Source organism: Nothoprocta perdicaria, unplaced genomic scaffold, assembly GCF_003342845.1.
Source record: "Nothoprocta perdicaria isolate Ctin4 unplaced genomic scaffold, notPer1 scaffold_129, whole genome shotgun sequence".
Lineage (NCBI taxonomy): Eukaryota > Metazoa > Chordata > Aves > Tinamiformes > Tinamidae > Nothoprocta > Nothoprocta perdicaria.
In genome coordinates, this window is record NW_020454416.1 from 928,405 (window position 1) to 953,939 (window position 25,535).

Genomic DNA, 25,535 nt, shown 5'->3' on the forward strand with positions numbered 1-25,535 from the left:
GATGCTATTTACACGTAGTTCTAAACCCTGCACTCAATAATCACTCCGTTCTTTCTTTCTAGTTCATCTATCTGAAAACTGGTGTTTAAGGTGTTAAAGGAGTTCAAGGGATCTCTGCTTAAATTCTGTATGTTTCCATAATTCTGTATACTGGCAGGATCTACAGATCTGTCTGCCTTTGTGAAGTTTTTGGTTTCATTGGTGCTTAAGTGTCCAGTCATCTGCAAAATATTTTTCACTGTCATATGCCTATGTTTGTATGAACACGTAAGAAAGATAAATTCAGCTTACTAATACAGTTAGATAAAATATGGTTTGGGAAAAAGGAGAACGGTCAATTTTCTCATCATATTTTTCTGAAGATAAAACTGACCTGCTATCTGCTTTTCAGTCACAAAGAGATGCACAGAAGCTGTAATTTTGCCCTAGAATTGAAGCTAGAGTATTAGTCTGGGAATAGCATTCTCTGTCTGACAATGAACCAGGATTTTCTAGTTTATTTGAATTCCAGGTGCAATTTCACCATCTGCCCCCCTAAGAAACTCATAGAAAATTATATAAAAAGGACGAAGTCTGAACTAACGTAATTCCAAAAAGTTTTTCTCTTCTTTTAATAGTTCAATGATCACACCAGAAGTTGGTGCAGAAGTTCAAATAATGCAGGTCTTGGACAAGTGGCTCTTAGTCTTCTCTGTCTTCTCTCTGCCAGGCCCTGGAACACGAGATCGCTGTTTACCAGACTTTGATGAAGGAACTGAGTGAAAGTGCCCAAAGTCTTCCTCTTGTGGGCTCTGCTCAGTATGTTGATGTTGATGGCCCAAAGGACCAAGCTCATTCAAAACTCCAGGAGTTGCAGGAACTAGCAGCAGAAAGGTAAAAACTAGAATAATGTCTATTGTGACTGACTCTCACATACGTTGTCCCTTAGATCTTAGGTTTGATTTAAAACACATTTAAGTCAACAAAGAATGTCTACAGCCACCTCACTGGGATTTGGATCATATTAATCTTCTCTTTTAAATTGTAAATAGGAAATGGTTTACTTTTGTGTTTGAACACTACACAGTGCTGAGCTTGTTACTACTGATAAGCAAGAAGTGTACATTTTATTCAGGTTGTCCCAGTTCACATTAAGGATTTGAAATTTCTATTTTTGCTTTCATTCTCCTCCTGTAAAGTCACTTGAGATGCTGGATTCTGACTAGCTGTCCTGGTATCTGGAATCTGTCATCAAAAGGAAATAAATTGTTTTAGAAAGGTTTCCTTAGCATTGCTTATAAATGTTTTGATTCATTGCATAGCAGGGGAGTGATAATGACAGTTACACTTATCTTTATGCCTGCTGGCAGTGTTAATATAGGAGGGCTTTTATCCTTAAATTAGTCATTTACATTCTATTTCACTTCCGTTGTGTTATTATTAAAGTAAGATATTTACAACAAGACAGAATACACAACTTTTTTAAACATCAAAAGGAAGTTTGTTGACAGAAAGGAACAAATATTTACTTGAACAATTAGCTTTTTGCATTACAAAAAATTTCCTTTAGAAAGACAGTGAGGCTTAGCAAGTAGAATAACCAATAAATGTGTCTGAAAATGCTGTTTTTTCACCTTTGCTTTTATTTTGGTTTACAATTAAGAAACATGAAAAAACATGAATGAAGTTTTCAGAGGATGAAAGAAATATTCAGCCTATAAACATCAAAACGTTTGAGTGTGCTGAACACCACAGAAATATTTTGTGTTGCTTCATGCTTAATGATAGTGTGAGGCATGACTGGTGCTCTGGTTTGTACCTCCTATCTGCATTCTCCTTGGTGGTCTGGGTGCTATGAGCAGGCTCATTTCTTGTGATAAACATTTGAGACTCAGATAACAGATGGAAGCCTGACTCATATTCTATGGAACATTTGCAGAGTGACTAGGCAGTGTTAACAGATGGGTAATTGGTATTTTGTTTACTGTGCAAAGTCTATTAACAGGACTGGCTGTATAACAAGATACTGTAGACAATTAGGGATGTGTAACAGGTTGCAGCAATTTTGCTGGACAGGCAATGTGAGCAGAACTGCACAAAATGGCTTTCATCACACTTGCCTTGCTGGTGTACCATCCTCAATTACAAAGTTTTTCTTCTCATTTTCATTAGTTTTACTATTATCTTTAAAAATGAAAATGACTGGGGAGAAAAAAATGAAAATTATTTTCTTAACAAAACAGAGTTCAGATGGCCTCTGAACCTTGCTGGGAAACTCAGAAAGCTCAGCCTGACCTGGCCAACTGCAATTGACTTACAGGGATCCTTTGAAATCTGGAGAACAAAAGTGATAATTTTCATTAAAGAGAATGAATCTTGTTAAGGAGAGGTTTGAGGGCTCAGTAGGAAGAAAATTATTCATTGCCTGCCTCTTTAGTTCCCTCCATCTCATTTGCCCTGTCTCGTCTCCTTTTAACAACAGAGGGAAGAAACTGGATGAGACTCTTGTCTTGCATGAATTCCTGCGGGAATATGAAGATCTGCAGGACTGGATCACTCAACAGAAACAAGCGGCCAGCTCTGAAGACTATGGCAATGACTATAAGCATGTCTTGGTGAGGTTTTGAACAACAGGTGGAAAATCAATTGGGCTGTGTGCAGTGGAACTGTTGAAGCGATAGCATTGTCCTTGAAAGCAGAGAAAGCAGCATAAGAAAAAAGAAAATGAATCTTGAGAGAAGGGGGATGAGTAGGTGAAAAGAATTGACAGGTAATGCCAGGCAGGCAGTGTTGCTTAACTCATATGTCCTGTTGCCATGAGGGCTGCAAAGAGGACTGGGCTACGCAGAATAGCTGTGTGCTAAAATACCTACATCTGCAGAGATTCAGAGTTCAACTACAATCTGTTTTTCATAATGAGATATTTATAAGTGCTGTCCACTAAGGAATTTTTATCACTGCTGATGTGATTAAATTATGTGTGCAATCCTAATGCTAATGTATGGGCAGCTACAATTATACCTACCAAAATACTCATTTTATCATTTATTTCGAAATATTTTTGTCATAATCTAGAATTGGACTACAGAATTCACTTACAGTACACACGTTTATTTTCATGATGTAAGCACGTAACATTTAATAATTTAAATTCATTGAAAAAACATGCTTGTTTCTGTGCCCCATAACATGATCCCACCTTCTACTGTCAATCTGCAGATCATTACAGTCCTTGGGGGTATAATTTAGCCATTAACATTCTCTTCTGCAGTTTCTTTATTTCTAAATACGGTTCATTTTCAAATACAGTTACTTTTCTCTAGACTCTTTTCTCACAGCTAAGCAGGTATATTTGGTTAAAACAGCAGTCCAAATGATTTCTTGTTGTTTTTCCTTCATAAGCAACTTTGTGCCAAATATGACATATTCCAACATCAGCTGGAAGCAGCTGGGAAGAGAGTTGTGTCTTGCCAGCAGCTAGCAGAGAATTTGCTGAATCGTGGCCATTCTGAGTCCAGGGAAATCCGGCAGAAGCAGAAAGAGCTAAGGTAGGAGACTTGTGCTAGCTCTATAATACTTTCTCTTTTCAGTTCCCTTGCAGAGAAGAGGAAGTGAAAAAAATAGAAAAGGGCAAGGCAGTTACTCCCAATTCCCTAATTGCGAAGTGTGTGGTTTGCTCACTGGCACATAACTGTTCTGTGCTTTAAAAGTAGACTTCTGTAATGCAGGCTCTATCTGCTTGCTGATTTGGCTTCTTGCAAATTGCATCAGAGACACTTTGCAAGCAAAGAGTCAATGAACTTCCTTTGCCCTTTGAAAGAACACATAACAGAGGGTTGCAAGTTTAGTTGCACCTTTTTGGCTTCTGGTTCTCAAGTTTGAGTCCCATGTCTGCTGTATGCAGCCGTTAAGATCCTCTTTTGATCTCATACTGTCTGGCACTGGTCTGAACTGGCCCCAAAGCAAGGATGAAGGTGTCTGGATCGATGTGGCTGCCTCATGTAAGACAGGAATTGTTGTCCCCCTCTTAGAGCACATGTGTGTACTTCAACTGGAAGTCAGTCTTTCCACCCTTGTTCCATGTAGTTGCATTAGATTGTAGCATATTAATCCTGAGGGGATGTTGGAGAGGGACATTCTTACACGGGGCACCTGTGAAAATATCTGCAACAGAAAGGAGGACATGGATCGAATAAGGTGAGGGACGTGTTCTGCATTGGCAGAATTTAATGGCAAAGTGGAAAAAATCTGAAGTTTTCTTCAGACTGGTCATCACTCTTATTTTGCATGCTTTTCATGTTTCCTCTCATGTTGTTCCTTTATAGAAACTCCTGGGAGGAGCTATTGGAAATTACCAGATTGCAAGGTGAACGACTAAGAGATGCGGAAGCGATTCACAAGTGTTACCAAGACCTGACAGATGCTCTGGCCCATATTGAGGTAAAAAAAAAAAAAAAAAAGGGCAGGATCCTAATAGAGTAAGAAATGTCATTTCATCTTCATTTGTAGAGTATTCTTATCATTTTCATCATGCCTACTGCTGAATTTAAGTATTCTCAATGAGAAACTACATCTTACTTAAGGTTCTCAGAAAATCCTGCATAATCAGATGCCTGACTGGACAGTTTATGAGACCACTGGTGAAGCTATGTCCAGTAGTTTTTGTGGGAGAAGCTTAGTGACCAGGCCTTGAACTAAATTGTCTCACAGTATAATACATACAGTACGTTCTAATTTTCATCTAAACTGATCTAAAGCAAATTTTGAACCATATTACTCTAGTGACAATGTCATTCTCCAACTAAAATGCCCTTTGCTTTTCCTTGCCATGCTGCCAGGGCATGTCTACCTAACAGCTATGTGCTCCTCAGAACCTTTACTGAGCCAAATAAATGTTGGTCTCACTTATATGATGGTCTCTTAGTTTCTGTCATCTTTACAATAATCCTTCTTTGCATGTGTCCCTTTTGAAATTCATCTCTCCTGAGAAGATTTAGTACATTTATATGTAAAAATAGTTCACTGTCAACATACATGCCAAAGAAAGACCCGAGACTACTGATTTTAGCACTACTTTAAGAGTTCACAAATGGTCACTATGATAGCTATTTAAAAGAGACTCCCAAGACTCTTTGTGCACTGTCTAACCAAGAAAAAAACTTGAACCTTGGTCTCTTACAACTCGTTTGAATAACTTAATCACTGACATACTTGCCAATATAAGGACAGGTGTGCTAGGAAGATTTTTCTGTCTTCCCACTTGAGTAACCAGGAAAGGAAGTCCTTACTTATTCAGTCTGTAGAATGCTATAAAAATTATTAAAATAGACTTCTAGTGTGTTTTGTTTGGGAGTATTAAGTAACAAACTGCACTGCACTGATTTCTTCTTTTTTAGGAAAAATCCAAAAGTATTCCAGATGACATTGCTAAGGACATGAGAGGTGTGCAAACCCAGCTCCGCAACCATGTGGCCCTGGAGCATGAGCTTGTTGGGAATGAACAGCAGGTAATGAAAGTCACTCATCATCTTTAACGTGAAGCCAAAATCCAGATTTCCAATAGAACCATAGAGATGATTGCTATTATGAACTTACCTGTAAGGGCCTGGAAAAGGCCAAGGGTCTTCCTCAAAGTCTTCTGCTTTTTAAGTGTGTTCAAAGTGTCATGGAAATGAAGAAGTTGGTCATTTAAAACCTTGAAAACAGGGGACATGTTATAATGAATGCTGACTTCTGAAGTGATTCATACAAATGCTTCTGATCGCTCTTTGATGTGTATGATTATACCAAGCTTCATGGTGTGTAGACTCCTTTGTTCAAAGCATTCCAGCTAATTACAAGGAAAAAATCCACAATCTGTTCTATGTGCAGAGAGATTCAATATTTACTGAACACAAACGAATAATTGACAACAGGGGATTAAAGAAGGATGAAGGAGCAGTCTGGGAATTTCAACAAGTTTAGAAGGCTTGGACTGTGAAAAACAGAGAAGAGTAGAGCTTCTTATAGAAACTTGTGAAAAATACAAGCTCATGAGCACAGCTGTTGCTTAGTAAGCTTCCTCTTATATAATAGAATTGCTTAGCTTTAACTAGACCAATAAAATCAATACAGTTTTCATCCCTCTGTTAATACAGCATGTCTTATATTGAAATTACTAAATTATCACTTATCAAGAGGCCTGATACCTTACCCTTATGGCAGATAAACATTGATCCCATGAGATGATCATTTCTTTTCAGCGTAAAAGAGTGTGAGATATGCATGAAAAGAATATAGTCACAATTACTCTAAACAGAGTAAAAGCTCTAAACAAGGAAAACATGGGTAGCTCATCTTTGCATTTGTTTTATAGTATATTCTTGAAAGGATCCAGTTTTGGTAAATAGTATAATGGAAAAAAGAAAGCAATTTTCCTATTTGAGAATTGCTGTTGTGATGAGCCCTGGCAAACGCTTGGTGTCACTGTTATTCCACAGAACTGAACTGAGGGAGGCTTTCTTCAAGCATGGAAAAAATTGGGTCTGAGAGTGTTGCTTGACTTGTAGTATCATGCTCAGATAACTTAGCCCTTGACATCATTTCTGTAATGTTAGCTGGATCTCTATGACCCTCGTTCTTCCTTATTCTTTCCTCCCTGCATATTCTAGCTTCAGGAGCTGATTCACTCTGCGGATCACGTGCTGGCCCACTGCTCCAAGAAGCAGGTGGCAGACCTGCAAGCAAAACAGCAGGCCATAGTGACAAACTGGAAGGCCCTGAAGTCCAAAGTGGAGCTGCGCAAGGAACTCCTGGAGCAAGCGCACAAGCTCTACCAGTTTCAAGCACACGTAAGCACTTCAGTCCTCTGGCACACAGGGAGAGCTGCCCTCAGTGTGTGTCAGGCATGAGTGGACTTCTGAGCTGCAAAGGTTGAGGAGTTGTCTCATTCACCTAGTATTTAAGTGCTCTCAGCTATTTAGAAAGGTGTTGAGGATATGGATCTTAACACAGTGACTTATGTGTTATGTATAATAACTGCAAGACACAGTAATTAGCTCTCCAAAGTACTCAGTAGGCCACAGAAAAATAAGTGAATGATGATAATTTCCATGAAGACTGTTGAGTTGCTCTATCATAAGTGAATTATTACTGCAAATTGTACGGAATTTTGAGAGTCCCCCCTGTATCAAATACCACATAAGATACCAAGGGCAAAGTCTATTCTTTCTAATATGAATGCTGACTGTGATGTTCCCAGGCTCAGGCATTTCCAAGTGCAGTTTTTTGATTACAGTGATTATAGGCATATAGCTAGGAGGCACTGTAGATGTCTCCAAGCTGCAGTAGTTCCTACGCTATTTCCATTATTTCTGGAAAGCAGAGAATAGCCAGGCTATATTCAGTTGGATAAAATCTCCCATATATCCGTCTTAAGGATGTGCGTTCTGGGAGCAGAACCATAATAGATGTGACATGATGCTTTTGTGTTCGTAGGAGGCGTGTGTTCATTAGGTTAATCCACTTTAAGTGTAAAGTATTAAGCCTAGCTAAAAGTAAAGAATACTCTTCGCACCTTTTTCATGTATTTTTCTTTTTAGCTCTTAAGACTTAATTTTATGAAAAGTTCTTCTGCAAACATCTTAAGAAGGAAATAGAATAAATTAGAATATTAATTCAGGAAAATCAGAGTGGTTCTACAAATGTACATGAGAGGTCCATCTGCTCAGGATCCTCTTTCTGACAGTGATCCAAAGCAGACATCTAGCAAAGACTGTAAGCACAGGGCCAGCTTTTTCTTGTATGTAATTTTCTAATATATACTAGCTTGTGGAAGTCTTTAGTGTGTGGCAGGCTCATTAAGGAGTCTATACTTGGGTGGATTTGTCCATTAAAACATAGTCACTCCGAGTTCTTTTTGTGTTGATACTTTTTTGATTGATGTCATATGATCATTTACTGATGTCAGAGAGAAGACGTCATGTTGGTGAGGTTTTTTTGTTGTTGTTTTTTTTTTGCTGCTGGAACCGTACACACCGTAACACACCGTAAACACCCCTGGTTTAGATTTTTTTTCTGAAATCTGTAATCCATCCTCTCTGAATAGAAAACCTATAACCATTGCTTACTCTGGCAAAACACATCCTCTCGTCTGCATTGCTAAATTCACAAGCAATAAGCACTTTATATAATACACAAATCCATCAGTACTTAGTAGAGAAGGCTTTTACTGTCACTAAAGCATTTTCTTAATATCATAAACCACAATGCTAAAAGCCAGGTGACTGCACTCCCAGTGATATATCCAAAAGAAATGATGCCCCAAGCATCTCTGTTTTCTTTGGTGCCATTTCTTGTCTGCTGGCAAGAAGTTTTTCTGATCCTCTCAATTTTGACCTTCTTTCCTGAGAATAATTGCCCAAAAAATGAAGAATAGTTTGACAAATTCCTGTGACTCCATCTTTCTGCCCAGAGATACAAGACATGGTAATCTGGTCAGTGGTTCCAGATTAGGTTAGAACAGATTTGCTGCAGAACATCCTCTAAACTGCTGAGCACAGGGGGCAGCTTTGCTTGCTTTCCATCTTCAGATGCACCAAGAGGTCCACAAAGTTACTTAATGTTAGGCACAGCTGCCCAGTGTATTTTTTTCATCAGTTTTGTTCACATGCAGAGCCCCTTGGGTTTTTCCATTATGCAATTCTACACGGATGAAAAGGCAGATCAAAAGTGAAACATCTGCAAATCTTTCCATGAAATGAGAATTCTGTACAATCATCTAGTCCTTGCTTCCCGTCACGTATGATTTCATCTGATGAAACATTAAACAGATCTGATCATTAAATCTGATTTAACAGTGGAGCTGCTCATATCTAACTGCAGGCAGCAGAGGGCTCCACATCTTCCAAGAAACTCTAAGAAGGAAATCAGAATTTCCAATTATGCTTGAAGTGTTGCTGAGTGCTGTGAGGCTCCTGTTCTGACAGTTGTGCTAGGATCTCCATGGTCTCAATCTGACCCTGCATAGGAGTTTCTTGTAGTCAGATGCCTCTTCTGTCTTTAAATGTTGCTGGCAGGCCAATAACCTGTTGTTGGCTCCTGGCTTGTTCCATTGCATTAAATTGATTTATGGATTTTTCCTGTTGCTTAACTTAAAACTCAGGGAATCTTAGATATTTGCACTGCACCAAGTGCAATGTCACATGAATTACAGTTCTGCAAATCAAAATGATGCCAACAAGTATGCACTCATTAAGCCCATTTAAAAGGACCACGGTCACTAGAAAGTGTCACACACTAGCTGTGTGTTCTGACTTTAAGAAGAAAAAAAATCTTGCTTTAAAACCTAAACTCTCAGAAGCCCAGGCTGCACAGGTTGAATTTTTTGGTTCTTTTTCGAAAGATTTGTTTTCAGGAGGGTGATTTACTAGCCAGCTTTAAGCTGTACCAAATTTTAATAATACAGATTAAAATCTATGGGTAAAATGGAACGGGCAAGAAGCTATTTCCATTACGTATTTTCCTTCAGTGGAAAAAACAGCAGCCATTCACCAGAGAGATTTTTAACTTTATGCAGTAAAAGAGTGATTTTCTTTAGCACTGGTTGCCTGTGACAGTCTTTTAAAGTACAGTAGAAATCTAAAAGACCATTTACTTCCTCAGTTCAAATAACCCAGGCACAATGAAAATATAACAGAACTTAATTAATCATCCCTTACAATCCCCTGCATATTCCCCTGGTGTCCTGTTTTTATCAAGTGACATATAGGCAACACTTATTTATTACCGATTCAAATGAGATGCCAAAAATAAGTGGGATGGTAAAGGTGCTATAAATCAAGTGCAGAAAATGACACAAAAAAATGTCAAATTATTTTTAGTTGCACAAGTTTCTTCTGCAGCAAAGTAAAAGCAATCCTCATGGTTTTGTTTATGAACTTCCTTGCTAATAGTTGCCTCAGCTGAATGCTTCAGACATTTTCAGTTACTGCAAATGTATAGGTGTTTATTGATTTGTCAGAGTTTGAAAGTGTCTTAGCAGTAAACATTTCTTCCAGAATTGCATGCTATGACAACCTCAGTCATATAGTTCCACAAAGAAAGAGCTGAAGCTGCATATCTGATATGCTGAATAAATTTCTCCTGACCTTTGTTTGCCCATTTCCGTCTCTACTCAAGTGAGCTCATTTTTCCTTCACCCAACAATTTTCACTTCTGCCTTTCCTTTTGGAATATGTATACAACCTGAGATTTAAATGAGCATCTATTAGTCTAGGAAAAGTGAGGTGATATATTTTTATATCCTCTGAGGAGAATAACCTCAGGAAGCACTTAAGAAATGATGGATTAAAGAGCTATAAATAATATTAGTTTGTCACTGATATGATATGACATGGTTTGTTTATGATTATGACATTACAAAAAATGTATGTAACTTTTTAGCACAGTTTGTAGAAATTTCTGTAGTCATGTCCTCCCTTAATAAACTCATAAAGGAGCTACAGATCTAATGAAATATTTTGCTTTTTCTATGTGATTTTATTCAGTTTATTATTCACTTGGAGGTGGAAAGTCAGACCAAAAAGTAAGTTATTGTCCAATTACCCAAACTTCAGATCTAAGCCTTCCACATTTTCTTGGGTTCTAGGTGTGGGACTATTTCTCCTGGGCAGCAGAAATGATAAGGGAAATGAAAGCCAAAGAGACCATTCGGGACATATCTACTAGCAGCCTGAGACTTACCCAACATCAACAGCTATTGGCAGAGATTGAAGCACGAGAAGAGAAATACAATCATGTTGTACAGCTAGGACAATCACTCTTGCAAGATGAGAAATTAAGAACAAGCGAGGTAATTAAAATACATTTGAGTTCAAAGTCACAGATACTCAGCTACTCAGTACCAGTGTAACTATCATTCTGTACTGTATAATGTTGTAAGCATACACATCTATGTGAACACTCTCATGTATCCATGTGCATGATCTACATTTGCCTAATATGTTGATATTATCTAGCTTGGTATTTTCTGAGCAATGGAGTTTTTTCTACCCACTTTCCAAACTAGATTTTCACACAAATTTTTTCCTGCACATAACAGTACTATATCCACACCAGATCACATGGGGCAAAGACTTCTCAGTCAAAGAAGGAAAAGATTCAAATATGTCAGAGAGCGTAAGGACTAGCTGGAACATTTTCTGTACTAGTGAATTATGGTGATGTATTTAATTTTCCAGACACGGAAAATGGAAACCAAAATGTAATGTGTGTACTTGAGACAAGTGGCTTCTAAAATATTCAGAATATTTTCTTCTTTTCCAATAGTTTTTTTTTTCCTGCTAGTTTACGTCACTCCTGACAGTTCCATAGTATGTCTCTTAAAAACATTCAGAAAGGAGAGTTCATAAAAATTACTCTCCTGTTTGTCCAAGGTATTTCCTGAATATTCATTAAATACCGCAATATATACCTAAAGTAGCTAGGTCCTCACCCAAAGTCAGGAATTTTCCTGACTAAAATTCTTGGCTTGTAGAAAATCACAAAGAAAGAAGTCATTTATAGAAGGAGGTCTTTGAATATATGCAGTTTGGAAGATAAAATTGCATGAAGTCTAGCATTACAATACATATTCACTGATTAGCAGAATGTGCTATGTCAATAACTTTTTCAAGTATCATAGTTTATGGTGATATAATTGTTCTGTTATGACTAAAGGTAAAGATCCATTAAGATTTGATTCTAGGAGGGGCACTTTGAGGAACATTTCTTTCCTTGGCACTTGGCTTGGATGGCTATAAACACAAGTATTCTCCACTCTTGAGATGAGCCACCTCTATCTGTCTGCCTGCATAAAAGTGCAAAAACGTCTTCTGCTTTTCTTTGATAGTTTGGGCCAAAGTGCTATTTAAGTGACTTATACCCAGCTCTACCTGATCCTTTCTCCTCCCTCCTTACCCTGGTCCCTTGGGATATGAAAGCTGACCAGTTTTCCTTTGGGTATTCTGTTCAGATTCAGCAGAAGCTACAGGCGCTGTTGGAAGAGAAGGAGAATGTCTACAATGAATGGAAACAGAAGAAGGAGTGGCTGGAGAAAATACACCAAGAACAGATGTTCTACAAAGATTGGGATCACCTGGACAAGCTCCTGAACTCACAGGAAGTAAGTGAATTTATAAACTTGAAATAAGCAGCTAAACTCTTGAAGAAGATGAGCTCTACCAGGCTAAAAGTGGCATGACTATTCAACTGCAACTTAAAATCTTTGGGTTTGGATGTAGACAAGATATTCTTTTTGTTATTATTATTTGCTTTGGGGTATCACTTTGAAGACTGTAGAAATGTACCAAGATCTGTGCCTGTTTTATGGCAGGGTGGAAGGGAAAGAAAAAGAAAAATCCTTGACTCAAAAATAATTTCTTGCATATAAACATAACCTAAAAAGTAGTAGATGAACCAGAAGAGCCATGGTGGAAGGAGAAGAAAATGGAATAGTATTAATCAATGTGGCAAGCAGAGAGATCTGCAGCATACCACTGCAGAACTGTTAACAAATTGTTTCATAGGCTTCAGAGAGAAAGGAAATTGTAAATAAAGTTTCAAAAGAGGATAGGGAGATTTCTTTTCGGATGTTGTGGAAAAGGTCCCCAAGGCAGAGAGATTAGTTTTGAGCAATCAAAATAGCTGGTGGAAGCAATATAGCTGGTGGAAATGTGATGTTGACAGTGTGAGTTATTGAGGTACAGGAATTGCCTTCTCAATGCAAGCAAATTGATCGCAGTATGGAGAAAGACTGTCAATGAATGTAACTGTGGGAAGTAGTTGCTTCTGCTTGAGGCAGAGAAAAGTGAGCTTATGGAGTCATGAAAAGAGCAGGCTAACATCATTAATGCCAAGAGCCTGAAGAATGTTCCTTGTAGCATCATTCCACAGCTCTTGAAATATATTTTCTCACCAATATTAAATTATCTTTTCTCTTTCCTGCTCTTTCCTGGATTCATGGAAACTCTTTAAAATAGTTCCTTCTTGAAGTCTGACATTTGCTATCACAAGTCTGTGAGTGCAGGATTCAGATGTCCTTTCCAGATGCTCTGTGCAAATTCATAGACCGATGGATTGCAGTAGCTGTGCTGAGTGTTGGTGTGCTCACCAAAGTGTAGGGTTGAGGCTTACTGAACTGAAGGATTAAAGCAAAACTGCAGCAAGTTAGAACCTTATGGTCACTCCTTATTAGAGTCTCTTCTCTGAAAAAATCACTTTTAATTTTTCCAGGCAAGTGGCAGCATGAAAGAATGACTCCTGATTTGATTTGTGACTTTGGTTCCCACCAGTGCTTTCACACTGGCACCTTTTGGGAAAGTGACTCTGAGATGAGCTATGCAGTCATACTTAACCTTTCGGAGCTCAGGGGCCTTTTGCCGCCTGCTGACTGCAGGAAATGTGTAACTTCAGAGTTCCCAGGCTATGGCCCCTCTGGCTAATTCAGCCTGCACCCTGATTTGGTGTTAAAACTGGAAACCAAGAGAGTTCCTTCTAGCTTCGAGTTTTTGGAGTAAGATCTTAAATAGTCATGCTAGATAAAAAATGTTTAATTGGGTTCTTAACTGGCATTTGACAACTAAAAAGTTGCATAATATCTAGTTGCGTTACCTACCAAGCAGTTTAACATCATTGCTAAGCATCTCTGTGACATCATCAGAAAAATATAAACTCTACAGAATTTTGTTGGCTATATTCTTTCTCTTATCATGAAATGGAGATTAGCCAATATGCAGGAACACTGAATACAGCATCTGCATTATGTGCCTCAAAGGTGACTATGCAGCATAGCTACTAAGGGCTTATGTTTCTTCTTGCTCCCAGTTATGACTACTGGTCATAAAAGATTATATCACTCTTACATGAAAAGAGTTGCACCTGGCAATTTTAGTAGGGCCCTGGCACATCCTGTACAGTTAAACAGTACTTCATATTACAACTTTATTCCACTGATTTTTTTCCATTACTATATGCAGCAAAGTAGATTGCCACAAAGGGGAGAGTTTCCATTGCAGCCTGAGCACAGTCTCTTGCTTGGAGCATGGAGGGTCACGAAGACAAATTGGTCTCTTCTGTGCAAGGAAAGAGGATAAAAAAAAAAAAAAAAAAAAAAAAAAAAAAAAAAAAAAACCAGCATTATGCTGGTGCAGAACACTCTAGCTGTGAAATCTGCACCAAATCTGATAATTAATGAAATCAACAACCAAGTATCTACCTCAGATTGAGCAGAGAGAGCAGAGAGATAACAAAACAGTACAGATTTCTAGTCTGTAATGTGGAAATTTCATTCCACCTTATGTCTCCTTTTTCACTTGCACAGTTGCTAGCAGCACTTACCTACGATCATACCTAGAAGAGACCATTATAGATTAGTGCTCAAACTTAATCTAGGAAATTATGGGAATAGGAAATGCTTAGTTCATAGCCAAGATTACAAGGAAATGGATCCTTAATGAGCTGTGAGCTCTCACAGTGAATTTGGGCACTCTCCACTCCTCAATAAACCACCTTGCACAGTATTGCAAAAAGCTTTTCCTCCAGGAATTACTCATTTTTCTTCATAATGATGACTGACTCCTGTGATGTCCCTTCTGGTCATCTTGGTGTTAATTTACAGTTGACAAGGAACTAAAATACCATGAAGAAAAGGGAGCTGACTAGGAACGTCAGCTTGCATCAAAGCTAAAGAGCATTGGTGGAGGCACATCTCAGCTGTATTTCACAAATACCACTGTGCCTTGTTCATTTTAAATCATAGTTGGGCTGTCTTTAAGCTGCTTTTACTGACTTGGGACTTGGCTGTGTTGAAGACCACTTCAATGTCTTTGTGTAATCCAGAACTGTCCACAGTGAGTAGCAACATGGAGAGCAAGTTTGGACTGTCACAAGGCTGTAAAGACACATTAATAAGTGGCACATTTACTGTTGTTAATGAAGAAATAGAAATGATTTTCCTTTTTCTGGACTCCACTTCTTCCTTAATATGCAGTGCATCAGCCTGGTTGCTAAGAGAGACACCAAAACTGGTCTGATTTCTGCACAGCTGGAACTTCTCCCCACAAAGTTCTCATTTCTGGGTGGCAGTTCTTCATGCAGGCTATTCCCATGCTGCAGGGTTCCCACCTGAACGAGGGAGAAATAACAAGGAGGGCACCATGGTGCTCAGGCACCATCGGCTTTCTGGGCCAGTGATTATAATCTGACAACAAACTGAAGGTCTCTATTCCCAATTTTTGTTTTATTTGTCTGTATTTTAAGAACAAGTATAAGAGGAATCTGTTGCTTTTGGAAGTATCTCTGTTACTACTATAGGGAGTTAAAATGAGTCTGCAGAGTGACGCAGACCCTGCTCCCAGGGAGACCGGCAGGAGGGTAGGAAAGCAGTCCTTTCAAAGGCATTTTGGAAAGCTATTCAGACCAGACACCAGCTGAAGACTTCCAAACCACTTTTCCAATGGGAATTTTGTCTCTTGCTGCCTTCAGAATGGACAGAAGCAATCAGACATTCGAAAAGGACTCTCATCAGGCAGACGAATACAAGCAGTTTCTCCAAAGCCTTTGTTTCTTCTGACTTCTGTGTTTGAGGCAATGCTCATTGCGTGCATTTCACTGTTGCACATCTGTGAACTATGTGTAAGAAGGCAGCTTCTGTCATCCCATAATTATCAGGTCCTACTTATCCGGAACAAACTTCATAGGCTTTTGAGCCAGTCTCTCCCAGCAGCAAGGAACAGCGAAAGGAGCAAAGTAGCACTGGCGTGTTTTAAACTAAGAACTGCTACTAAGAGCTGCTCTCTCATTCGTTCCCTGTGCCAGTGTGACAGGTTTGACTTCATGCCAGCATCTTATATTACATCCAAGTTACTTAAACCTTTGAAAGATTTCTGCAGAATTTAGTCTAGGATTGTTCTACGCTAAAGAAAATAGCGCACATGTGGAGAAAATTAGGCAAGTATCTATCTCTTTTATTTTTTTTTTTATTTTGAATTCAGTTGTGCCATTGCATGGAACTGTTGTAGGAAAGTCTCCTAAGACCTATGAAGTGAGAGCTTGCCTTTCTGAGTGCTGACAAGCAACAGCTGAAAGAGTGAAGGAAGAAAAATCCATTTTGTTTTGAGCAGAAGCAGCACCCCGTGCACTACTCCATTCTAACCTTTTCGCAGCAACAGATGCATTGCTCAGGTTAGCTGCTTTCCTTTTTTTCACAGATGAAATAACAGCAAGTTCACGGGCTGTCTCTGGCAAGCATTTTTGGCTCCCTCCTCCTCTGTCTGCAGTCTCGCTGTCAGAACACTCACGGAGCAGAGCCTCATGCTCTGTAATTTATCTTTCTTCCCATCCCACTCTCATATCACTTTGCAGACGTGATAGGCGGTGGTGGCAGTCCTGGAAGAGCTGTGCTTTTTATTTTGAATGTGGATTTTTTTAATATCTTTTTTTTTTCCTGAAGAATGTTTATTAACCTCTCGTTCCTTTACCTCAGTGGAAGAATGGAAATTTCCAGTGCCAAAGGAAAAAGGACTAGGCGTTGGTTTTAAAAACAGGGGGAAAGACAGGCTTTTGCGGCTTTGGTTTTGCACCGTTTAGGACTAAACTGCAGAATGTCATGCAGGGGCCATCGCTGCAAACTTTCATCTGCACCCATCTATGTCTCCACGGTGGAAGTGATGCTGTCTTCCAGCAGAATGACCCCACCACCACCTTTTGAATCTGTTGTGCGGGACAGGCCTTTCCAAAAAATGCCAGCATCGGCATGCTGCCTTTCCGCTGGTCAAGCAACCGGAGAGATCGCTCCAGCAAATGCCAGCTCGCCTCCAAGCAGTCCAGGAGCTTACTGCACAAGGTTAGATGTCGTCCTGGCACAGAAAGACAGGAGGAAAGGTCTGGGGAACACTGGTCGTGGTGTCAAGCCTTCCGATGTGACGTCGAGGTGGTGCAGTCCTCCCAGAGACGCTCAGAGCAATGGATATGGGGAATCTGCTACTTGGTCAACACTTGCATCTTACAAGCAACATTCAGAAAGAGATAAAAGTGTTCGTCATAATTCTCCTGTTGAAAACGATCCCTTGAAGCTTGCTGTGTCTTTGCCCTCTGGTGTCCTTTCCTGCAACTCTCCACCAAGCTGCACATCGCGCCTGGACGTTGATGTGGCTGCAGTGCCAGCTCTTTCAACGCTCCGCAGCAGAAATCTGCATGGACCTCTAGCACCTTGCGATCCTGTCCCACCACAACAAGGCTATAGCCGGTGCAATGACCAAATGCCAGACCTCCATGCTTCAATGAAGCTTTATATTTCAACTTGCAGCTTGACAGTAAAGCCTTTTCGAGCAGATTCCCATGGAAAGAGTCATGTTCATTCAAGTCACCTTATGCCACAGCTAGAAAAGGTGTCTGAAAGTCCTGCAGGTCTCCCAGCAAGATCCTGGCAACCAAATACAAGCTTCTCTTCAGGTGAGTCTCCTGCACTTCAAATTACGAGATTTCATGTGACTTCCTCTGCCAAGTGTCCTGGACTTCCCCATCAGGCTGTCTCCAGAGACATATGGCTGTCCCCTGCTGTCCTGACTGGAAGAGAAAGTTCAGCTAGTGGCAATGAGGTCATGAGCAAGGATTTAAACCCAGAGGTGCTTGTTTTTCAGAACCACTCTTCACCTAGGATACAGTCTCGGAAAACTGTGAGAGATGGACTAACACATGCTCACCACAAGGTTTCCAAAATCACCTTGATCCTTGCCACGCCTTGGACTGCTGTGCCCATCCAGGTGGTAAGAGAATTTAGAAGAAGCCCAAGTCCAACAATCTTTATCAAAACACATGATTCAGATGTAGCTGGTCCACCCCTTCACCCTGTGGGAATTGGTGCTGGCCTCTCTCTGTCAGTGAATCCAGTTTGCTGCTCGGGACTGCTTTCCACCCAACAGCGGTGGGCATCATCTAGTCTGAGGCCTTCCCAAGGAGCATGTGCTGTGGAAAGCGTGTGCCCTGATGACCTTTTGACCAAGATACCAGCTCATACCACATCTTCAACTCAAAGAGCCAGAGAGAGGGCATGGTGTCCATCCATTGCTGTCAACATTGCCTCTTTGGGATCTGGCAGGAAAGTGGTGAAGATTTCCATTCCATTCTAGGAACATTCACAAACAGGATTTTTAAGTTGGATTTATCAAGCCATGTGGATCCCATCTCGTTTTCTTCCTGCTCTGTTCTTCTACCTAAAGGTGATTTACAGGACAATGAGAGCTACTTTTGTTCTGCTGCTACCAAGGCTGCAGTTACCAGCTGTTCCATTCTAAATGAGGCTGAGTGCTCTGATCTGATCCAGTAAAGCACTTACCTTGTGTCTCCTTTTAGGCATTTGAGTAGCCCTGTTGACATGGCATGATAAATGCTAAGCGTGTACTTACATGTTTTGCATACCTGGACCACAGTGCTCAGCTCTTGAAGGTTCAAGACTTCAGAGCCAAGGACTGGTTTTCCTCTTTGCTAGTCACTCTGGGACCCAGGACAAGTCCTCGGTGAAGTTTTAGTGAAGTCTTAGATTTTTGTGTTTTACTGTTCTCATGCGCTTATTTGTCAGATTGTGCTGTATTTCTAAATGATTAATTCCTGGTTTTGTAACTTTTAAAACTAATTCTTGATTTCAAAAGCTGAGATATTTAAGTGTATAGAAAGAAATTGCTTTCTCTTTTCCCTGGAAAGAAAAAGAGAGAGACCACCCTTTCCTAAGAGAAAAAGGGAATTCAGTCTCCATACTTTGTCAAATTTGGACATCTCAGCAACGCCTCTAGCAGAGAAACTCAAGTTAAAGAAGAGTTTAGTCTGCCTTCAGGCAAATGTTTTATAAGTAAGCATTTAATGACAGTTTGTAAAGGCGTAAGATTCTGATTTCGTAGTTCCCCTTATAGGATAGAGCGGATGGAGGGGATATGTGGGAGGAAAGGATTGTAGCAGTTCTGGAAAAAGAAGCACTGGCCGCTATCTGTGCATTTCCTGTATATATTTGCAGTCAGTGGTCCGTATCAGATAATGATATTCTTATGCAGAAGAGAACATTCCCCTCTGCAAGAGGGAGGAACAAAACTTTTAAATGTAACATAAGATTTCCTCAACAATATTGTGAGGTTGTTTTCAAACAACTTACTGTGTTTTATTTCACTTATAACAGGGTACAATGCTGTAACCATGACTTTTACCATCATGAAGCATAGGACAATATTGCAAACTATATATAATCACAATGTTAAGCCCATTTGTTTACTTTGCTAAAGCAAATTTATTTGTTCTTTTTAATTTTTTTTTTTTGCATTTACATTTATCAGAAGAAGTTCAAATCAAACCATGCTGTTATTACCATTTATCTAGGCAGAGAATTTGGACTCGACTGTGTGCTTTAAGCGAAGGCATTTGAAATCTGGGAGTAATTGACTTTTTCTGGCATTTGGTACGTGCTTAGAGCTGAAAGATTTTCACTGATTTCCAGCGATCTCAGCAGCAAGCCCAGGACAGGCAGTGGGGGGTGAAATATGTGGAGCTTGTTAAACTGGGAAGAACAGAAGCTGGAGAAGAGAGTGGATTCACGCAAATACTTAAAGTTGTTTTTCTTCTGGAGAAATAAAAATGACACTTCTTGGAAGACAAGAAGTCTTGGGGCTATGCTAGTTACCAGCCCGTGTGTGTGAATGCAAAGTTGTGGCATGCAGAGAGCCTATCCTAATGACTGAAATGTTTCATTCAATGTTTCTGGAATAGCTGCAGTGGGCCTGTACTGTCACGTAAGTGTATATATAGCGTTACTTTATTTGAAATGAACATTTATTTTGAGGTGGACTTTTTACTTAATTCTGCATTAGCTCTTACATAAGAGGTCTTACTGTTATGACAGCATAGGTGAGTGTATGCAGCAAGCTCAGAAATAATGAAAATCTTAATTTGCTCTAGATCGGAAACCACTGCTTGTTTCTGCACTTGCAGTTTTAGTAACTGCGATTTGTTACATGTTCCATTTCAGAAAGGGCCAAGTCCATTTTGTGGTTTTAAGTCTTTGCAAGTCTTCATTTAGGAATGAGTGCATTATATACAGAACAGTCAAGTTCTTAGTGCTTTTGTGGCTAAGAATTAAATTCCTGATGATGGGCCGTGGTTCATCACATAACTTGGAGAGAAAGCTTATACGTGCTGTGTGCCATAGGAGACCCTCATAGGTTACCTGAGGAGTATGCAGTGCTTGTATTTGACATTAACGTGTCACATTCAAAGCAGGAGTTTGGGGCTATATCTATGCCAAAAAAAAAAAAAAAAAAAAAGGGAAAAAAAAAAAGAATAATTGGTCAGTGGCCAACATCATAGTGTGGGAGCTGGTTTCCATTTGGCTTTCAGATTGCTATAAAGATTGCTTCAATGAAAAAATGTTGCAGTTCTGATTCTAGCATTTGCTCCAAGAAGATTTCTGTCAAAAAGCAGAATGAAATGGTTTTACCTCCTCAACTGCCCAGGTAGTGCTGTTGGTGCTGCTGGGACTGCTTTCCCCCCAAGGGTGCTGCCGTAGCTGCTGCAGTAACGGGCACAGTTTGTCCTCCAGTTTTCTTTTCCAGCATTAAAACATTGATCCCAGAAGTATGAGCTCTGCAAAGGCTTCTGCTTGGAGGGCCTGATCTGAAGCTTTTAGACATCAAAAGAACATTTCCCAGTGTGGTTACAGCTCTGGGATGGGACTCGGTGCTCAGTGTTGTTCACGTACCATGATTTTCACTAGGAGCCGAGGCTCCGAGCGCTCCTGCAGCAGCTGACTATGACTCACTGTCCCACACCCCTGCTCTCAGATGTCCCTGTTCATTTTTTTTTTCAGAGGGGAAAAAAATATCTTTTCCAGTATATGTCCTTCGCCTTTTTCTTTCGCCATGGATATTTGAGCAGGAAAACTAACGGATGATCTTTTCTTTGTGTAGCACAGATTTCACAGTTTTGTTGCTAACAGTTGCTGAGAAAATACTGCTGGAGTGATATGTAGAAAATTAGGGGGATTGCGATTTCTCCTGTAAATCCTTTCTTTTTGGTCAGAGATAGTAAATAATCCACAATAGACAACAGAGAAAGTCTAATGCCTTTACAGAAGCTCTTATAGCACAAGCACAGAGATGCAGTATGTGGCTATGCTGGGGTAAAATGTAGCACCAACAGGAGTGAATCTATGCAGACCGACATTTTATCTCAGTTTATTAGCAATAATGTTAAATATAAATGGCATAATACAGGACTACAATAGACAGACCTACAGCCTACAAGTATGGAGTTTTTTCTTCACAAGAGAAGACCAACGTCCCTCTTCCTTCCCACCCCACCAAAAAAAAAAAAAAAAAAAAAAACCACTCAAAAAAGTAGTCCATCTTAATTTCATACCTTTAATGAGTAGGAGAGATGAAAGAATTAGAGGTTGAGTGACTGAATATTGTCCTTCCAGTGGCATTCGTATGTAAAATTAAATAAGCTTTAATGATAATGTATTCCTTTATGCATTCTGACAATTAATGGGCCAGAAATAAATTTAAAAAAAAAAAAAATACAGGTGCACTGTACCGGGACCTTTCCCTCTCCTTGCTAGTCACTGCATTTAGCACTAGCACTGCACTAGTGCACTGATGGCACTTACTTACTTTTCTTCCAGTGCTCATCATGGATTAGTGTAGTGCAGTTTGCACATCTGGACTGAGCAATTCTTCTGTGCATTTTCCTGTATATGCAAAATATTCCTCTCATATCAACTTCCAGAAAGGAACCAGAGGGTCAGGCTACATCTGGCTGTCACTCCTCTTAGCTACAGCCATCAAGCTGTTTAGAGGTGGTGACAACATCAACTGGCTGGTGCTCAAGGTGACACATGAGGTCTGGGGTCTGTGCAGGAGGGCCCATCAGTGGGTCAGCTCAGGGAGGCCTGGGGCTGAGCCTCAGGGAAGCACCCAGGCCCATGGGCAGGGATGGGGGGACTGGTCAGTGGGCCAGCAGGGCTACCAAGGCCTGTTGGTGCACTTGGGCTTACCAGGTAGGTACAGATCCTGCTGCACACATGACGTGTTGGGTAAACCTCTCCTTTAGAAGATGCTCTGTGGAGTTAAAAAGTCATCTAATACTTCTGTCTGTACAACTAGTGTCATCACTGGTTTTCTAAAGCAGCAGATGAGGAGCATCTTTTCCCTCCTATAAAAAACATCGTTTCGGACTGCTACGGAACAGGAATGTATTGCAAAGCAAGAGAGATCTCTCTAGATACTCTTACATTGCTGTGTGTATATATGTTTCTGAGGCATAGTTTTACCTGTACCTTTTACTAGGCTTTGTAGAATACTGTTTCACTGATTGTGTTGTTTCTTTCTCTGCCTCTTAATGCTCTCACACTATATGGTTGGACTCGATTTTGTCTCCTGTCTCTGCTAATTGCACTTGGATAGAGTTACGTGTTGGACTTCTCATCCTCATTGAAACACAACTCCGTTAGCTCACAAAATGGATCACCCAGGGCTATGTCCTGGCCTACAAGTCAGTCCTGTGTGGCAGCCTCAACTGCTCCAAAAGTCTCTCCAGCCGTATTTGGTTGACCGTGTCCACAGCTAGCTTTTCCTCATGCCCTATCAAAGCATCTGACTGATAACTGTTTTGGCATCATCTCTTCATTAACGTGTGTGTGATGGGATACCCAGGGAAAGAGTAAGTTGCTATTGGCCTGCGAAAAAAAAGCACTTATTTTTTGTTAAGAATAGATGACTTCATTGTTTATTATTTTGCCTTTGATTAAACATTGACTAGTAACAGAATGTATGGGAAAAATAATCAAGTAGTCAAGATGCTTTTTTTGAAACCAGGAAAGTGGGCAACGCAGTGTGGTGTGTTAGAGATGCACATGGGTTAGTTATCAAAAGTCTTAGCAGTGTTAGAATAAGTAGCAGAGTAGAACAGAGGTCAGCTGCCTTAAAACTATGCTTGATATTCTAGGCCCTTCCTGAATCAGAGATTGATGAGATTGACAGTAAATAAAATAAATGTAAGCAAGTCAGAGATATGCCCTGGTAAAATAAACAAATGTGCCCTCGGTACAGGTACAAGCTATGACATTTTTTGGGAATAATCATCTGCATAAATACAAGATGGGAATAAGCTGATCTGACAGCAGTTCTTTGGAGGAGAAAAAAAAGAGTTTATAGTAGATTGCAAGGCAAATGCAAGTCAGCGAGTTCATTGCATTGCATAAAAGATAAGCACCATACACAGATGCATGAGGAAGATTATAGTTTAAAGGGCATAAGAAGTAATTTCTGTGTCGCCTTCACCGTGGAACAGCCTCAGGTAGTGTTGTATCAAGTTGCAAGAACCCTGCCTAAAAACTTTCATTCCAAGAACTTCATTTATGATGAGAATAATGAGAAGGCAAGAAGAGACAGCCTATGTGGAAAGATTGACCAGCTCAGGGTAGGTTAGCTGACAGAAGGTTTAAATCCCGGTAGGCAGTTTACACACTAACACACACACACACACACACACACACGCATAAAAAGCTTGAGCAAACATGAAAGAGAATTAACTCCTTTCTGTGGTGGCATTAAGTAGAGGGCTGAAGAGAGCATTAGGTAATGGGGTGAAGTGTTAGCTATGTAAAGGTTATGAAGCACAGGAATACATTGCCTAGGGAGGCTGCCAAATCTCTGTTATCAAAAGTCTTTTAAGAAAAAGCCATGCAGACATCTGTCAGGCATGATGGTGTTATTTTGCTTTGAAATACAAGGATGGTTTAGAGAATCTCAGGAATTCACTGTCTGCCTTGTGATTTAATGATGGTGATAAGCAGTGACAGGACAATTTCCTTTGCAGGATCTCTTAATGCATTTTCTTCTTACTGAAGACCATGGAGTTCTACCACTTCATTGCCAACTTCAATTTCCTTCTGTTCTCCACCCTTTTTCTTCTCCTCAGGCATCATCTCTCAAGTGTACTCTCAGCTGTGGACCTTATATCTAGAGTTAATATATCTCCTCCCATTTGTGCATCAATTTATACAATAATTAATCCACTGAGAAAAATATTCAACTTTTTTTTGTAGATTTATTTGAAAAGCAGTGACCTTGGAAGCTCTGTAGATGAAGTGGAGCGACTGATCAGGAAACATGAGGCTTTTGAGAAGCTTCTGGCTTCACAAGATGAGAAGGTACAAACAACAAATAAATCCAACAGGTGGAAAGATTTTTATTTTATTTTACTTTATTTTTAGTATGGCAACAGCATGTTTCTTAACATATCCTTACCATTTTTAGTTCTTTCCAACAAAAAAGAAAGAGAAAATCTTTTAGATATGGAAAAGAGCCTGTTTTGCTGTTTCTTTTACTCAGTTTGGAAGCACAAAAGTGTAACTGCAGATTTGTTTTCTCCTTAGATGATGTCTCTTCAAGAACAGGCAAGCAAGATAGAGAAGACTGGTGGACTGGAAGGACTGCAGATCCAGCACAAACTGAATGCAATCCTAGAGAGGAGGCGGCAGATCAAGGATCTCTCCCAGAGCAGGCGGGAGAGGCTGCAGACAGCCCTTCTTCTGGCATTTTTCTACCAGAACCTGGGAGAGGTAAGGGGGATTAGATTGGGAAGGGACTGAAAGGCTGGGGGTCAGCCTACCTCTGTTGGATGAACCTTGCCGGAGTGCAGGTGGACTGATAATCCCAGGTATAGCAGCTCCAGACTCCCATGAAGGAGTAAGTGCTCCAGTGCATTGGCTGTTGCTCTACCCCATCATCATGTTGATTTGTGACTACTTTACATCAGGAACGCCGCTAAAGTAAAGCTAATGAGAAAGGAGAAAGAAGAAAAAAAAAAAAAAAAAGAACTGCCAACCACTGCTTTGTATCTCCCTTGGAGGGGAAAAAATGGATGTTTGAGGTTGGAGTGTATACAAAGTGGAAAAGAGTATGGGGGAGGGCACCAGGCTTTGCTAGAGAGTGTTCACTGAAGACCTCTAAGCCAGTGCTGTAACAGCACCTCAGCTGCCCTGCACTTGTCTCTGGAGAGCATGTTTGTCTCTCCAGTTCTGGCCTAAGTCCTGCAGTCCTGTAGCTCTGCTCCTGGCAAAACTGTTGGAAAGGCATACGAGGTCACCATTTCAAAGGGCAGCACAATGTGTGGGTGAAAAACGTGCTAGCATCCTCTGTGCTGGCATAAACAGCAGGCCCAGGGAGTCATTTTTAAGCCCTCATCCTGGTCTGGAACACACCCCTTCTCCTGCTGCATCCCCTGGAGTGTCCCCTACAGTAGGAAGAAAACCTGCAGGTACTTGGTCACCTCCCAGCCCACGTGAAGGACATACGTCCTGACACAGGTCCAATTAGGATTGTCACTAAAGGAAAACATATGCTTGTAATACAGCTCTTGCTGACAGCCATCTTTTAAGACAGTAATCCAAAAATAAGCAGTTTCTAAAATTGCATTTGTAGGATGATACATGTGGAACTTGCCTAAAAGTAATCAGACATTTAAATACTCTCTTCTTTGGCTACATTAAAGAGCCA

The 25,535-nt window shown here is 40.2% G+C and overlaps 1 protein-coding gene across 1 annotated transcript in view; it reads left to right on the plus strand.

The window, feature by feature from the left end:
- The window catches only part of SPTBN5 (spectrin beta, non-erythrocytic 5), an 87,629-nt gene that overhangs the window by 25,673 nt on the left and 36,421 nt on the right, over positions 1 to 25,535 (plus strand). Inside the window, exons 26-35 of the mRNA XM_026033413.1 lie at positions 710 to 873; positions 2,462 to 2,594; positions 3,382 to 3,527; positions 4,305 to 4,419; positions 5,376 to 5,486; positions 6,630 to 6,809; positions 10,607 to 10,810; positions 11,972 to 12,121; positions 24,083 to 24,187; positions 24,413 to 24,598. Of these exons, the coding sequence (XP_025889198.1) occupies positions 710 to 873; positions 2,462 to 2,594; positions 3,382 to 3,527; positions 4,305 to 4,419; positions 5,376 to 5,486; positions 6,630 to 6,809; positions 10,607 to 10,810; positions 11,972 to 12,121; positions 24,083 to 24,187; positions 24,413 to 24,598 (1,494 nt within the window). The remainder of the gene's footprint in view (positions 1 to 709; positions 874 to 2,461; positions 2,595 to 3,381; positions 3,528 to 4,304; positions 4,420 to 5,375; positions 5,487 to 6,629; positions 6,810 to 10,606; positions 10,811 to 11,971; positions 12,122 to 24,082; positions 24,188 to 24,412; positions 24,599 to 25,535) is intronic.